The sequence below is a fragment of the Gopherus evgoodei genome, chromosome 10, assembly GCF_007399415.2.
Source record: "Gopherus evgoodei ecotype Sinaloan lineage chromosome 10, rGopEvg1_v1.p, whole genome shotgun sequence".
In the NCBI taxonomy this organism is placed as follows: Eukaryota; Metazoa; Chordata; order Testudines; family Testudinidae; genus Gopherus; species Gopherus evgoodei.
In genome coordinates this window covers 26045093-26061481 of record NC_044331.1, presented here as the reverse complement: position 1 = coordinate 26061481, position 16389 = coordinate 26045093, and the positions used below count along the sequence as shown (strand labels likewise).

At 37.6% G+C, this 16389-nt stretch overlaps 1 protein-coding gene across 4 annotated transcripts in view; it reads left to right on the top strand.

Annotated features, from left to right (window-relative positions):
- The window catches only part of NEDD4 (NEDD4 E3 ubiquitin protein ligase), a 121523-nt gene that overhangs the window by 40686 nt on the left and 64448 nt on the right, over positions 1 to 16389 (top strand). Inside the window, exon 1 of one of the 4 annotated variants that reach the window (XR_004002416.1) lies at positions 2707 to 4765. The exons of 1 other annotated variant lie outside the window; for it this stretch is intronic. Coding sequence is in view for 2 of the 3 variants with exons in the window: in XM_030578593.1 (XP_030434453.1) it covers positions 3203 to 4765 (1563 nt within the window). In the remaining variant the exon portion in view is untranslated. Of the gene's footprint in view, positions 1 to 2706; positions 4766 to 16389 lie in introns of those variants that run through there. 2 more of the 4 variants (XM_030578593.1, XM_030578592.1) reach the window with 2 other exon arrangements.

Below are 16389 nucleotides of genomic sequence, written 5' to 3'. Positions count from 1 at the left end.
GCTTAGTGTATAAGTCTCTACTGCATGAGCTAAAAGCCACATGGCTATTGGTTGAAGCTGTAGCAGACTCATCCATCTCTAGATGGACTAGATGCCACTGGAGGGGAACAGAGCGCCACACCAAGCAGGCCTGGGTTACACTGGCAACAGGTTTCATAGATTATTTTTCAGTATGCACCTTGGTCTGCAAAGGATTCCAATATTTCTTACAGAAAAGACAAAATTCTCTACCAGCACCAGACTATGGGAATTCTTCATCAGCCTTGTGAACTTCCTCATTGTGATCTTAGAAAGAAAGCATGGTAGAATTGCTCATGAGGTGGAGCAGTCTTAGCAGATATGAAGAAGTAAATATGGCTTCTGTCTTCAAATCAGTGCTAGAAGACAAGATTCTGTGTCAGGTCCAGTTGTATCCACCAGTAGGATTCTTGTGTAGCTGAGTGGACTGACAGAGACTAGCTAAGATACCTACAGGTGGCCAGACACTACTGTTTTTGCTATCCATAACTGGATAAATGTTAAACTATGAGATAAGTCTTCCTACTGCAATTCTTGTTTACAATCTGGATGCTGACTGGTAACAAAGACTACTACTTCCTGGTAGAACAATTTGATGTGGGAGAATTAGTGTGCTCTGTACATGGTATGCACAGCTATACAGTAAGGAAAGTACCGCTGGACCATAGTCATCACTGTTGTGAAAAATCATTGAGATGATATTTGAATGGGATTGTTGCTGTATCTTGCCAACTCTTTCCTCATCTCAATCCAGAATTGTGCATAAAAAAACCCTGTATCATTCTGTGGTCAACCAGGCCGTAGTGGATCAGAAGTCATTTTATTGTCAAAAGTAACCAGGTAAGATCATGATTCAAGAAACTTAACATCTAGTGTGAAAGGACACACTTAAATCCAGAACTACTACTTCCTTGCTAAAGCTCTGACTGCTTATTTCTTGTTTAGCATAGCTCGTAGTAAAGAAGGAGAAATAATGCTTAAAATGTTCTTTGTAGTGAATAATTCTGCTTTCTTGCTATTAAGTTTTATCGGGTAAGTAACTTTCTATAGCAAACTTAGGTAACATGATACGTTTAATTTTGTTGTCCTTTCGACTAAATTAATCAAGTCAGACTATTAAATTATAAAGTCACTTTGGTTCTATTTTAAAAAAAAAAAGTTTTTGTTTTCTACCAAAACTGGAAACTCAAAGAAAATATATTGCTTAATGGTTATATATAACTTTCTGAACATGTGACCATAAAGGCTCTTTTTGGAGTCCAACAGTTGTTTCTCCAAGTGTAACTTTGATTTGTGATACTTGGTGAAATAGCTGAACTGTTTTACTTATTAGTCTTTTTGTCACTAAGTTATTTTATGATGTTGATGCATTTCTAACCACAAAATTTGGGTAATGAGGTTAAATGAAGCCTGGTGTAGTATTAAAAAACAAACTTGTTGCTTGCTTGCAAACAAAAAGTGCTGTAAACTTGGTTCTGGCTCTTATTTGGAGAGGAGGTAAAAACTGTTAGTTTTAGTGCACACTAACCAAAAATATAGCAAGGATCTTGTAAATATTGAGCACAAACTATCCAACAGTATGACCTAGGAAAGGATAAATGGTCTAGTGTTCTCTCTTGTTTGAGCTTTATTGACAGCAGTAATTCACTCCATGTTAGTTTCTGTAGTTAAAAGTACATTCATAGCCAAATATTTACTGCTACTGACACTTCACAGCGAGACTACCTTTTTCCAGAAATCCCACTAGGTGTCAGCAAAGGGCCTTTTCTGTCAATGTGGCAAACATCCAGAGAAATTCTATCATTTTAGTCTTAAATTTTTGGGAAAAGTTACCAGTATATTTTTACCTGGATTAGTCTGATTGTGTTTCCATAGTGTTTTTCATCAATGGATCTCAGAGCACTTTACAAAGGAGAAGCAATTGTAATATATTCTTGTTACTATAGTTAACTGTGAATGCATGAGATTACCATACAGTCTACATACAGTATTTTATACAGTCTGGCTTTTGAGTAGTCTTCATCTGTAAATTGTATTCCATAGATTATGCAGTCATTTTAAATATGCAAGCTATACTGTACATCTCTAGAAAGACTGCGTGTAAATTTCTTTAATCTGTACCTGTACAGACCTAAAGATTGCATGCCAAAAGCATGGTTGAACACTTAGTACTCTCCATCTATAATTCATAAATAACCAGATACTAGTCCAGAACATGGACTACTGGCCAACACTTTAAGCACTTAAGTTTGAAATGTAAAAAGTTGTAAAAGTGCAAAAAATCTAACAGTGCACTTTTAACCAGAAAAAGGCTAAAGTATATTCATTAGGAAAGAACCTCTATGCTAGGCTGAAACCTTGAGTGACAAAAGAAGAAATTTTGTGGCTTTATTTAACCCAATTACATCTCACTCAAAATGAAAACCAAAATAGTGTGGCACTATAGGATTCTATGGAATGCGAATCCACGTTAAGTGTCAGCATTTAAGTGTGATTGCCCAATAGCTTTCATAGGACTCCCAAAATAACTCTTAATTTTTTAACTTTTTATTAGTATGAAATGGCTTAGTTCATTGGCTTTTTCATAACTTCAGACCTCACCAGTTTACTTGCATGGGTTACTGTTTGGAAATTCAATCCTAGATTTGATACTCAGTTATATGGGACTTCATTCCTACCAACTTCCTGTAATTCTAAACCTATGGGTAAAAATATTAGTAGTCGTACACTGCTGCAGAAAGCACAGACACGTTGGTTCAGCTAGTGTAGCTGCAACAAGAATTGCTGTTTTAAACTCAAAGAGCTAGCATATTCTTGGATTTTATTCATTTATGCAAATTACAGAAAGTAACATTGAAACAAGGTTGGTAGTGTGTGTCTGTGCTGCAGCTCGGTTAAGCTTGACGGTCGTTGGAAATCAAGTGCTTTGTAAGTAAATGCATTCTGACTACAAACAATCAAAGAAACCGCAATTCAAGGATTGGCTGACTTATTTTAGGAGGTGCTTTTTATTATATGCTAATTAGTATCTCGTTGAAATTTGGGACAAAGGCTGCGGCTTTCATGGGATCTTATTTTTGTGATGTGTTTGAACTGGACCTCAACTCTGTGCAGCTGCCTCTAGCCTTTCTGCAAAAGGAGCTTTATGGTTCTTTCTTGCGAACATGTGTGCAAATAAGAACAAATGGCACGACGGTTAAGATTGCATTTTGCAGTCCAAAGAAGCAACACTGATCCATTATCAGAAATCTCTGGAGATGGTTTGGATGGTAACGTTCTTGTGTATTTCCAAAGACCTTCACAGAATTCTGCACCTGATGTTATACAAATTAAGGTGACTCCCAAGCAAGCTGTCTTTCCAACGGTAATGCAGAAAATAATTAATCAACGGCAGCATTCAACTGTTTCTTCATTGCAAAAGAAAAACAAAAAGAGCGCCTCACTGCAGATTTCCCTGCAGTCTAGAAGGTATAGTGACTGTTTTCAATCTGATACAGTAGTTGCTAGTGAGGACACTTTCATCAGTGTTGGTAATGAAGGAAATGCTTGTAACAGGAATATGGCTGATTACAGATCTAATGTGCTAAACAGTAGCAGCCATTTGAGCAATGCTACCATGTGCACTGGCAATCTTGACGGTATTGCAGCGAATAACAGTGGATCCTTCAGTAGAACTGGCAGTGACTATGAATCGTGTACAGGTATCACTAGTGATGGAGGCTCATACAGCAACAGTATAATCAGTGACAGTAGTAGTTGCACTCTTTCCACTGGTGGTAATATCTGTAGCAGTATTGTATATAGTACTTCTTCATATAGAAGCACAGCAAACAAATGTAATTCCTATAGGAACAATATATATGAGGAAAATTTATGTAGAAGTAAAAATACTACTTTTGATCAAGATGGTTTGGAACAAGTGAAATTGCCAATGAGGAGGAAAACTAAAATTCCACTACAAGGTTTTTCATCTTTGGTCATCTTTCCTAGGAGTCCTTCCACTACCCCACCAACTTCTCCAACATGCTTGGGTCCTCTACCAAGCAGGGGATCTTATCAGACATCACAACAGTTCGTTATTTCTCCTACTGAACTGGCACAAAATGAAGATCAAACAACTTCTTCTAAAGGGTTCCTTTCAACAGCAGTCAATGGACTTCGACTATCTAAAACCATTTGCTCTCCTGGTGAAACTAGAGACATTAGACCATTTTACTTGAATAGTGCATTACAGGACAAAAATCAGGCTGCAAGTAGCGCTGAGCAGACAACATGTAAAAAAATATCCAACAGCTTCCCTTGTATTTCAGTTCATTTCACTCAGCAAAGAGAATCTGAATCAAGGGATGAAATGGTTAATGGTTGCTACAGTCCAGAGTTATCAGAAAAGGAATTAAATTTGTACTCTGATGCAAAGTACCCTAATTTAAAACTGATACGTAGCACATCTGCATGTTTGCCCTCAAAAAAACATTCTGAGTATCAGATTCTTATAAACGAATTAGAAAGACCAAATACACAAATGAGGACAACCCACCATATTCTGCAAAGAAGTGTTTCATTAGAAGGATCTTGTCAAAAAGTTTCTTGCTGTTTATCCAGTCTTAAATGCAAGTGTCCTAAGGCAGAGACATCCCAGTTGCACATACAGTTCACACCTGGAAATGAAGGAAAAACTCGTGGCTTTCCAAAAAATGCTAGTATCTGCAAAAGGGAATCAAGTAGTACTTTGTGGAGGCCCCACAAGGTGAGGTTTTTTTTTCCTTTGAGAAAAACTAACACTGTAAATCCTTTGCCAGTGGATCTGAAGTAGTAGAATGATTAGCCTTTGATCAAAGCATAAATATAAGACATTTATAAATGTTACAATTATGTTAATTTATTGAAACATTTTTGCAATATTATAAATGGGGTGGGGATGTGAGAGAACCTTTTTTTTTTTTTTTTTTTTTTTTTTTTTTTAAATCTCTTTTGGTCTTTCCTAGAGTCTAGTTTCCTTTTTGGTCAAAATTCTCAGTCAAGCACCTGAACTTCAAATATTAATTCAGAATCATAATTGATTCATTTACATGCAGATAAATGGTTTAGCTTATTATGTAGTCTATATATTGAAGTTCTGCTCGACTTAATCAAATTTGAGCTAAAACTTCAACTGTATAGCATAATCCACAACAGAATTATATTTTGCTGAAATATCGAGGTTTTAAAATGCCCAAGAATGAATAGGTTACTTTATAATCTTGGATTTACTTTATATAAGTTTTTTTAATGTTTTTGCCGTAACTTGCTGTGTGTAGAGAATTAATTGTAAGTAGGTTTTGAGTAGAGCAACTGTAAAATACCATTTGTATCTGTATACACCCTGAGCCACAGGAATTTTAAGCGTTTCCTCCCCTTTTTATTCTAGCCACTAGTTCAGCCCAAGCTTTACACTGTAACTTAATATTTTTCCAACAACATTGCTGTTCAAATTAGTTCTTGAGTTTAGTAGTCTTAACTTTTTTAAGTAATAAAACTCCTTTTGAACTTAACTTGAGAAATTTGTCTCTCTTGTGTTAACTAGTGATGCAATTTATACTTGTTAATAATGACAGACAAACCCACAAGAAAAGTAGGTTTATAAACTTGTTTAAATGATCTTTTGTTCTTGAAAGCCATTCTGAAATTCTTGCAAAATGTCAGACTCGCATAGTGCTCTAAATTATGAATAAAAATGGACAACAATGCCACAACTAGGCATTTTTACAAACATCATTAAAGTTTTAAGTACACACTAGCCTTAGTGAAGTGACATTTCTACTATTTTACCACCTTGCTGATACAAATGAAAGGGGAGTTGCAAGTGATCTGTAGTTAAATTAATCTGGAGAGTTGCAGTAGTATTACCTCGAAGTCCTATCCTGCAGATTTTAGTTCTTTAAGTGAAAGTATTGCCTGACTAGGGTTTGTTTATTTTCTTTATTAAAATCACTGTCTCAGTACCTTTTTTATTTAAAAAAATAACAACAACAAAAAACAAAACAAAAAAACCTCTTAAAATATTGGTCTGAATTTTAAACTTTGACAGAAAAATCATTGCAGAGGATCATAAGTTATCAGCATGTATTCTTTGGAGTATGTACTTTTGGAAAAATGGCTGTACTAGATTGTCCTGGAAAACTTTAAATCAGTAAGCAAACTCTTACTTAAATTGCAGTGGTATTGTGGTTGTGAAATATTCCCTAATATGTAGAAAACCAAGTAGTCTGAACCTGCTCATTATAGAAAGTCCATTAAGAAGATGAAAAACTGTTTAATCTTAGTGCTTTAAAGTGCTTCTCATGGTTTTCCACTTACAGCTGTTGTGCTGTTAATGTCACTTGTCTAAAAATGTAAAGCAAATTAAATTGTTGCAAATTCAAATTAGAAGCCCAGCCTGTGAAAACAAATGCTTGAGTAAAAATTCCAGGCAAACTTCAGTCTTCTAAAGGAAATAATTTTGAAATTGAGTTTCTTGGCAGACATGTTCTTAGGTTAACCCCTCCTGTGATTCTGGCAACCTTTGAAGCACTGTGTAGCAAGTAGTGTGTGTCTATTACTGAAGTGGGTGGGTTTTGGATTTGGTGAGTGTGGTGTGGTGTTTTGTTTTTTGTTTTTCCCCCCTTTTCTAGCAGTGGGTATTTAAGTTTCATGGTTAAAACCTAGAAACATGATCCTGGACAGCCAAATTTCAAAGGGGCTGAATTGTCTTTCAGATCATGCTCACAGTTGTGAACACACTTTTCATGCACATGCGAATTACCTGCATTTGTGCATGCAAAACAGAATGATGGCTGCCTTTTGAAAACTGGACACTAAATATGATTTGCAGCAGATAGTGAGTTTCAGATCCTTTGTGTAAGACAACATGCACAGAGACACCTCTCTCCTCAATTGACCTTTGACCTTTTACAAAATGAGCTTTTACAAACAGTTCTGTAAAATAGTTTACCAAAATAAGCAAAAAGAGCAGATTGAATTGACTTTGTAGTAATTCAGCAACCTGTTAGAAGAAAAACTTTAGACAGTAATTAATACATGTATCATAAGTCTTTTTTTTAAAAATATAATCGATTTCTACTGTAATAGTTTGTTAATTATATAGTAAATCTAATTATAGTGGGGGTATTGTGACTCATTTAAAAACAACTCCCAAAATATTTCTCTTGACTCCAGTTAGTCTGGGTTAGTATACTGATATGCTGAGTCTGGGTTCAAATTTAACAAGCTGATATGGGAGTAGCATTTAGTAATGTCAGCTATCTGTGCAGAGCAGTCATGAAATTAAATCAGTACTTTGGTTAGAGACTACAGTGTCTGAAGCAGTGAAAGGTCTATGCATTCTTTTTTACATGCCTAGCTACTAGCCTTCAGCCACATAGTATCAGGTTTCTTGCTTTCCATAATCAACAGCTTAAGTCAAATCTGTGTTTTTAAAATTTAGTAAGGAACTTCACTTCTGTGACAGCAGGCCTTAAGGTATTTTAATTGAAAAGTGTGGGAGGATGGCTGGACCATGTCTCTCTATTCATCTTTATTTGAAATTTACCAAGGGAACCTTGCAGTAAGTTGTGCAATGTATGTGGAGGAGGGGAGAGGATTAAATACCCTGACTGACTGCAATATCAAGGTGTTTGGCCTTGTCTTGCTGACTTATTATTTTAGTTCATATGCCTCTTTGTTGGGGTGGAAATTATTCTGTAGCAGAAGCGTTGAACTAATTTAAATTGTTAGGCTTTTTGAAGGGATGGAAATAGGCAGAGGGATAGAACAAGTTACCTGGTCTCTTATAAAGGCATATTCCCAATTTGTGGGGAGGGAGGGTAGAGTAGTAGTACAAGTCTACTTCTTTCAGACCTTCAGTTGGAGTTTGGTTGCATTACAGTTTCTGCTATTATGGTATGCCACTGGCAGCCATGAGGTTAACCATTCCTTCCAGATCAGAACCATTTTTACTTTGAATGTGTGAACCTGGTAACTAAATGGGAAGTCTGTCCCCAGTAATTAAGTATAATTCTGTATTAGAAATTTTAAGGTACATTTTAAGATGTATGAGGATAATGTTAATACTTTCCTTTATTTTTACTTTACTGGTTTTGCTAGAGTTCCAGGTTTGGTGAATGAAATTTTGCAGCACTTACTAGAGCAAAAAACCTTAAAACTCTCACTTTAGAGCTCATGAAAGCTTTTGTACAGCTAGTCTTGTGTGAAGGAAACTTTCAATTTTGAATACTCTGACCCCTCTGAACAAGAGTATACTGGTAACCAAAAACTCGGTATTCCATAGTGAGTTTTACTTGGGGGGTCGGGGGAGAAATGCTTCTGAAGTTCTTGTAGCAACGATGTCAAACTTAAGCTGCATTGAGCATCAGACTTCAGCATGAAGTCCTATCTCTTAGGAGACTCATGTTGATCAAGACACACAGGCAAGCAAATGACAGATGCATGGGATGGATATAAGCAGCAAGCTGTGACTTTATTTAATGCTGGTGAGGGGTGCTATGTGCCCATGCTGTACTTGCATCTGAAACTTAACTGGTTCCAGCGTGCGGTTTCAGAGCTACCACTATATAACCAGTAACTCGAAGTAGACACTCCTTGGCCCACTCTTAGGATTCAGCAGTGAGTTGAGTCTTTCTCCTTCCCCACTCTGTGTGAGAAGGGAAAGGTTACTAAGAGGGAACCTCAGTCTGGGAAGACTTCAGGTCTCCTCTGCTCTTAAGACACACAGTCCACCAGCAGAATCCTAGGTCTCAAATACCTCTGGGAACTGGCCCTTCTAGGCTTTATTTGCAGGGGACACCAGCCAAAACTTGTGATAAGCTAAATGGTCTTAACTTTGCTAATGTTAAACTTTCAAGTCTGATTGTTTTCAATCCAACAGTCCCTACATGATGCTGCAAGGAACACAAAAAACCCTACCAGATCTTTGCCAGTTTGGCCTCAATGGGGAAAAATTCCCTTTCCTGTCACAAAACAGGCAGTTGCTCAAACCTTCGGCATCTTGAAAACACTGTTCTAAACTAAAATTAAGGGGAGGCAAGGTGGGGCAGCAAGCAGGAGCAAGAGACTTTTCAAAAAAATCTGGGAGAATTTAAATTGGTGGGTGGGGTGACACAAAAGCCATTCAGCTAGCCTGATCTTGTCGTCTCCTCCCAACTGCCCCCCGGAAGTCAGCCCTTAAGGGGAGGGCAGCCCCTGTCTTGCCACAGGTATGCATACACTCTTGCATCTCCCCTATGCTCTCCAGACACTGTTACATTCCCTACAGTCCAGTCAGCATTTCCCCTCCCATTGACTTGGGGAGGAGGGGCATTTTTATTGGAAGTCAGAGCTAATTAGTGCATTTTAATGTTAAATGTATCATGGCCTTTAGCTAAACTTAGTAAAAACTTGGTGATTAGCCTTTTCCCATTTAATCTACCATTTTTGTCTCATCTCTGCTCAAACCAGATGTAGTCTATTCCTGCTTGGAGGTGTTTTTGTTGTAACATCCTTTTCTCCCCCGCCCCCATGCTCTTGCTCTGCCTCTGGTTTGACATGCATGTTAAATTAATGTGAACTTTTATCCCTGAAATTTGCCAGTAAGTTAACAAACCAAAGAGTTTGCTTTATAATTTCTTTTCAGATTACTAATCAGGCAAACTTTTTTATCAAAATTTTTATCATGAATGGATGCAAGATCCTGGTTTTTCTTCAAGTTTAGAAATGTTTCAGTACTTTTATAAGGTGCTGGGTCAACAGCACTAGAGTCTGAAGTCTGTTCAGACCCTAAAAAGTGTATTACAGGTTATGGCACTGCCTCCCAATAAACTGCTTCAACTTGGGGCAAAAAAACTAGATATAGATAACTGTCAGAAGTTAAACATATTAATCTTAGCTCTAGAAAGTTAAATGATCAGACACACAGCTCTATTTTAAGACAAGACAAAGTGCTTGACTTTTGGTGGGGAAAAGACTTGTAGAAACCACTGTGTGGGGAAAAATCTTATGTAGTTTGTTTTATCAAAGATATTCACGTTTTGACTTAACTGTGAGCCTAGCCCACACCTTTATCTTAATAGCTTAAAAAATAGTGAAAGTAACAGGATCCTCTATGTTAACTTCCTAGTAAGTATTAAAGAACATAATTAACAATTTTGCATTTCTTTGAAATTCTAAATGTTGAGGTGTGGCGTGTCTGCAAGATTCATAGTGTGCTCTCAAGCATTAAAGGAGAATTGAAGGTCTGCTCCTTTTTGAAAAGCTAAGATCTTGTCATTATGGTGACTCCAGCTAGAAAGAATTCAAACCTTTTTATACCAAAAAAGATTATGCTAATTGTAGCCTTTCACAGTCCTCTTACAGTCAGCTCCTATGTTGTATTTTCACCAATGTTCCTCTTCATTTCTAAGCTTTGTTATCTATTGTTTTCAGAGTTTTATATCGTCGTCTTTTTTATCATTTTGCCTTATACTCCTTGTTCTTTAGTTTCTCCCTCCAGTCTAGTAGTGGCCTATAAGAGTGTATCTCTGGTGCAGTTAAGCAGCCATGGTTTGCTCATGTCAGCTGGCTTGGGCTATGGGACTGTTTAACTGCTGTGTGGATGTTTTGACTTAGGCTGGAGCTCAGGCTGTGGGACCCTTGGCTTCCCGGTCATTTTCTGCAGGGAATCACAGGAATTCTGTGGGGCGGGGGGCATGCAGAATCCCCCCAAGAGTAAAAAGGAGTTTGAATTAGTTTCTCATTGCCAAAACTGGCACCAATAACTCTAAAAATTCTAGATGAAGAGCTGGTAACTACCTTGTGAGGGAAGCTGATAAATAATGCATCATCACTCACTTTCAGATCAGTCACTAAAACATATGTGCCTGTTTCTAGCTAATCCACAGTTCCAGCTTCTTGAAGCCTGCAGCTCTGAACTGTTTAACTTTTCTTTACAGCATGAATATTTCACATACTATTGGAGCTAAAGCAAAATGTTATTATCTTAGCCACCTGGTGTCTATCAAAATCCTAATGTGCTTGTGGAAGTGAGAGGGACCTTGAGAGGACATCTAGTCCGGTCCCCTGCACTCGTGGCAGGACTAAGTATTATCTAGACCATTCCTGACAGGTGTTTGTGTAACCTGCTCTTAAAAATCTCCAATGATGGAGATTCCACAACTTCCCTAGGCAATTTATTCCAGTGCTTAACCATCTTGACAATTAGGAAGTTTTTCCTGATGTCCAACCTAAACCTCCCTTGCTGCAATTTAAGCCCATTGCTTCTTGTCCTATCCTCGGAGGTTAAGAAAAACAAATTTTCTTCCTCCTTATAACAACCTTTTACATACTTGAAAACTGTTATCATTTCCTCTCTGTCTTCTCTTCTCCGGACTAAACAAACCCAATTTTTTCAATCATCCCTCATAGGTCATTTTTTCTAGACCTTTAATCATTTTTGTTGCTCTTCTCTGGACTCTTCAATTTGTCCACATCCTTCCTGAAAGGTGGTGCCCAGAACTGGACACAATACTCCAGTTGAGATCCAATCAGAGTAGAGCAGAATAATTACTTCTCATGTCTTGCTTATAACATTCCTGCTAATACATCCCAGAATGATGTTAGCATTTTGTGTTTTTTTTCCCACCAGCATTATGCTGTTGACTCTCATTTAACTATGATCCTCCAGATCCCTTTCTGCAATACTCCTTCCTAGGCAGTCATTTTCCATTTTGTATGTGTGCAACTGATTGTTCCTTTGTAAGTGGAGTATTTTGCATTTGTCCTTATTGAATTTCATCCTATTTACATCCGACCATTTCTCCAATTTGTCAGATCATTTTGAATTTTAATCCTATCCTCCAAAGCACTTGCAGCCCCTCCCAGCTTGGTATCATCGGCAAACTTTAAAAGTGTACTCTGTTTGCCATTATCTAAATAGTTGATGAAGATATTGAACAGAACTGGACCCAGAACCAATCCCTGTGGAACGCCACTCGTTATGCCCTTCCAGCATGACTGTGAACCTCTGATAACTACTGTCTGGGAACAGTTTTCCAACCAGTTTTGCACCTGCCTTACAGTAGCTCCATCTAGGTTGCATTTCCCTAGTTTATGAGAGGGTCATGTGAGACCGTATCAAAAGCTTTACTAAAATCAAGATATACCACGTCTACCGCTTCTTCACACACACACACACCCCCCGCCAAATCCACAAGGCTTGTTACCCTGTCAAAGAAAGCTATCAAGTTGATTTGACACTATATTTTTTTAACAGATCCATGCTGACTGTTACTTATCACCTTATTATCTTCTAGATGTTTGCAAGTTGATTTCTTACTAATTTGCTCCATTTTCTGTCCGGGTACAGAAGTTAAGCTGACTGGTCTGTAATGTCCTGGATTGTCCTTATTTCCCTTTTCAGAGATGGGTGCTATATTTCCCCTTTTCCAGTCTTCTGGAATCTCTCCAGTCTTCCATGATTTCTCGAAGATAATCGCTAATGGCCCAGATATCTCCTCAGTCAGCTCCTTGAGTATTCAAGGATGCATTTCATCAGGGCCTGGTGACTTGAAGACACCTAATTTGTCTAAGTAATTGTTAATTGTTCTTTCCCTATTTTAGCCTCTTCTGATTCTACTTCATTTTCACTGGCATTCACTACGTTAGACGTCCAGTCACCACCAACCTTCTTGGTGAAACCTGAAACAAAAGTCATTAAGCACCTCTTTCACTTCCACATTTTCTGTTATTTTTTCACCCTCATTGAGTAACGGGCCTATCGTATCCTTGGTCTTCCTCTTGCTTTTAATATATTTGTAGAATATTGTCTTGTTACCCTTTGTCTCTGACTAGTTTGATCTCATTTTGTGCCTTGGCCTTTCTAATTTTGTCCCTATATGCTTGTGTTGTTTGTTTATATTAATACTTTGTAATTTAACCTAGCTTCCACTTTTTGTAGGTATTTTGTAGGACTCTTTTTTCCGGTCATTGAAGATCTGCTGGATAAGCCAGGATGGTCTCTTGCCATACTCCCTATCTTTCCTATGCAGTGGGATAGTTTGCTCTTGTGCCCTTAATGTCTCTTTTTGAAAAACTGCCAACTATCTTCTATTGGTTTTCTCCTTAGACTTGCTTCCCATGGGACCTTACCTACCAACTCTTTGAGTTTGCTGAAGTCTGCCGCCTTGAAATCCATTGTCTTTATTTTGCTATTCTCCCTCCTCTACCATTCTTTAGAATAATGAACTCCTTATTTCATGATCACTTTCGCCCAAGCTGCCTTCCGCTTCGAAATTCTCAACCAGTTCCTCCCTATTTGTCAAAATCAAATCTAGTCATCCATGAACTTTTATTTATAAAGAATTAATAGGTAACTGACCCTAGAGATAAATTACTAAAATGTTAAATGTCCTGTAAGCCACTAACTCATCCAGAATAAATTATAGGTTGTATTTTATGCTCTCCATTTATTGCCACAGGACCCACTACTGTGGGTGTCCCTTAATAAAAGAAAACTGGTTTCAGTAACTGAAACCAATCTACTTACTGTTCAAAGTAATACCTACGGTTTTAAAAATTAAATTAGACTGTCAAACAGCACAATGATAATAATGACTTACAAGCCACTATCAATTCAGGCTGTGTTGTATTTGATAAAGAATTAGTATTCCATTATCAATAATGAGTCATCCAGTCCTCCCCAACAGTTTGTACATAATCGGTGTAGTCAGGTGCACTGTGGATAGTTTTGAGGGAGGTTGCAAATTAAATTTTCCAAAGCATTTATCAAAAACGTTCTCTTACAGTTTTCTGTGAAATAATTTAAATTATGTTCCAGTTCAAGATGTAAGAAGCAGCAATTCAATGTTAAATTCATTGTGTAAAGATGCACATTTTATTAAGAGGACTTAAAAATTCTAGCATGGAAGGCAGGGCAAAGGAGGAGTGGAAGAGGAGAAGTATTTGGCGCAGGACTGTGGCTCTAACTACTACAGAGATTCTGGGCAGCACTGTAGCCTATAGGACAGCCCAGGCAGGCTGCTGGGACCTGAACAGTCCTGGAGGCCTGTCTGTTACACTGAGGGCCTATCCAGCCCCTAAAACCGTTCAGAATTAAAGCTACCTTAGCTCTCCCCTTGCCCTGGGCTCAGAGTTCTGTGCTACACTTCAGCACAGGTCTTAGTTTCCCTCCAAAAGCCAAAGAGTTTCACAGGTTGATCAAGCAAGTGAAATTTGTGACTGCCACCCTCCAAATAAGTCATTTGTTTACAGCAATTTTCTACCCCACTCTGAAGGATTGCCATCCATTCCTGTTAAGTGTTCTTTATTTCAGATTAACTTGCTTCTAAAATCTCTATGATGCCCAAAGAGTTCTGCTTTGGAAATGCAACCCATGAAATGCTTACAGCTTATTTTGGTGTTACTTTATGAATTACTGTCTCTAATCATGCCCAGTTACAGATATTTACATCATTCACTTTTTTCATCAAGGAGCTTCAGGGTAAATGAGAAATTCTGTGTGACCAGGTGCGTGAGGTAATACCTCTTATTGGGCTGACTTCTCTGAGTGAAAGAGACAAGGTTTTCTGAAGAGCTCTCTCTCTAGCTCAAAAGCTTGTCTCTTTCATCCATAGAAATTAGCCCAATAAGAGAGATTAACTCACCTACCTTGTTTCTATACATTATATAAAATGTAGACTTTATTTGAAAAAGCTGAAATCCATATATGCAAGATCCTGAGAAACTATGAATTTTTTATAAGAGTATCAGAGTCAACATGATGCTTAAGAGAGGAGTAATTCTGGATGAGGTTACAGACAAGCATTCATTAGAGGGACTCCTATTCGGCCATATTAAAACTAAAATGTAGCTGCTCTACGCTAGGAACACAAGAAGAAAATAAATCAAATCTCTACTTTTGTTCTACATTACATACAAAAAGCTACATTTTTAAAATAACATTAAGGTTACAAAGTCAATTATTCAGAAGTTAGGAAATACCAGAATTGTTTGCCGTTGTAACTTTAATTTGGCCTTGTTGTGCATGTGCATATGCATTATAATAGTATTACAATATGATCACATACTATTTTTACCTCCCTACTGGATTTTTGCCTCATTCAGTGTATAGAACAAACTGTGCTCGTTCAATGAGTACCTATTCAGTTTTTTGTTTTGTACTCACTGTTAATATGTGGCCCCATGCTTCATTTACTGCTTGCTATTCAGATGCTACTCTGAAGGCAGAATTATTAATTCCCTCATGGGCTTTTCTATGGTGCCATCTCTATAAGACTGTAAGAATGGCCATACTGGGTCAGACGAATGGTCCATCTAGTCCAGTATCCTGTCTTGTTGCAGTGGCCATTGTCAGATGCCTCAGAGGGAATGAACAGAACAGGGTTGTTGAGTGATCCATCCCCTGTTGTCCAGTCCAGCTTTTGGTAGTTCCAGGTATAGGGACACCTGGAGCGTGTGGTTGTATCCCTGGCTATCTTGGTCCTTGATGGTCCTATCCTCCATGAACTTATCTCATTCTTTTTAAAATTTATTTATACTTTTGACTTTCATGGTATCCTCTGGTAATTACTTCCACAGGTTGACTGTGTTGAATGAAGAGGTAATGTTTATTTTAAACCTGTTGCCTATTAATTGCATTGGATGACCCCTGGTTCTTGTTTTGTGAAGGAGTAAATAACACTTACTTTCTCCACACCGTTCATGATTTTAAAGACCTATTAATCTCTTTTCTAAACTGAAGTGCCAATATTTTTTCTCTCCTCATACGGAAGCTGTTCTATACCCTAATCATTTTTTGCATTTCTCTGTACATTTTCCAATTCTAATATATCCTTTTTGAGATGGGATGTCCAGAACTGCACACAATATTCAAGCTGAACATGCCATGGATTTATACAGTGGCATTGTGGTATTTGCCTTATCTATCCCTTTCCTAAAGGTTCCTGACATTGTTAGCTCTTTTCTGACTGCTGCTGCACATTGAGCCAATGTTTTCAGACATTCCAAGATCATCATCTATTTTTTTAAATGGTAAGCATTAATTTAGGACCCATCATTTTTGTACATATAGTTGGGATTATGTTTTCCAATGTGTATTACTTTGCATTTATCAACATTGAATTTCACCTGCGTTTTGTTTCCTTTGAAACTCTTCACAATCAGCTTTGGACTTAACTATCTTGAGTAATTTTGTATCATCTTCTAACTTTGCCACCTGACTGTTTACCCCGTTTTCCAGATCATTTATGAATATGTTGAACAACACTGGTCCAGTACAGATTTTGGGGAACCCTGCTATTTCCAATTTCCCTTGTGAAAACTGACAGTTTATTCCTACCCTTCGTTTTCTATCCTTTAACCAGTTAG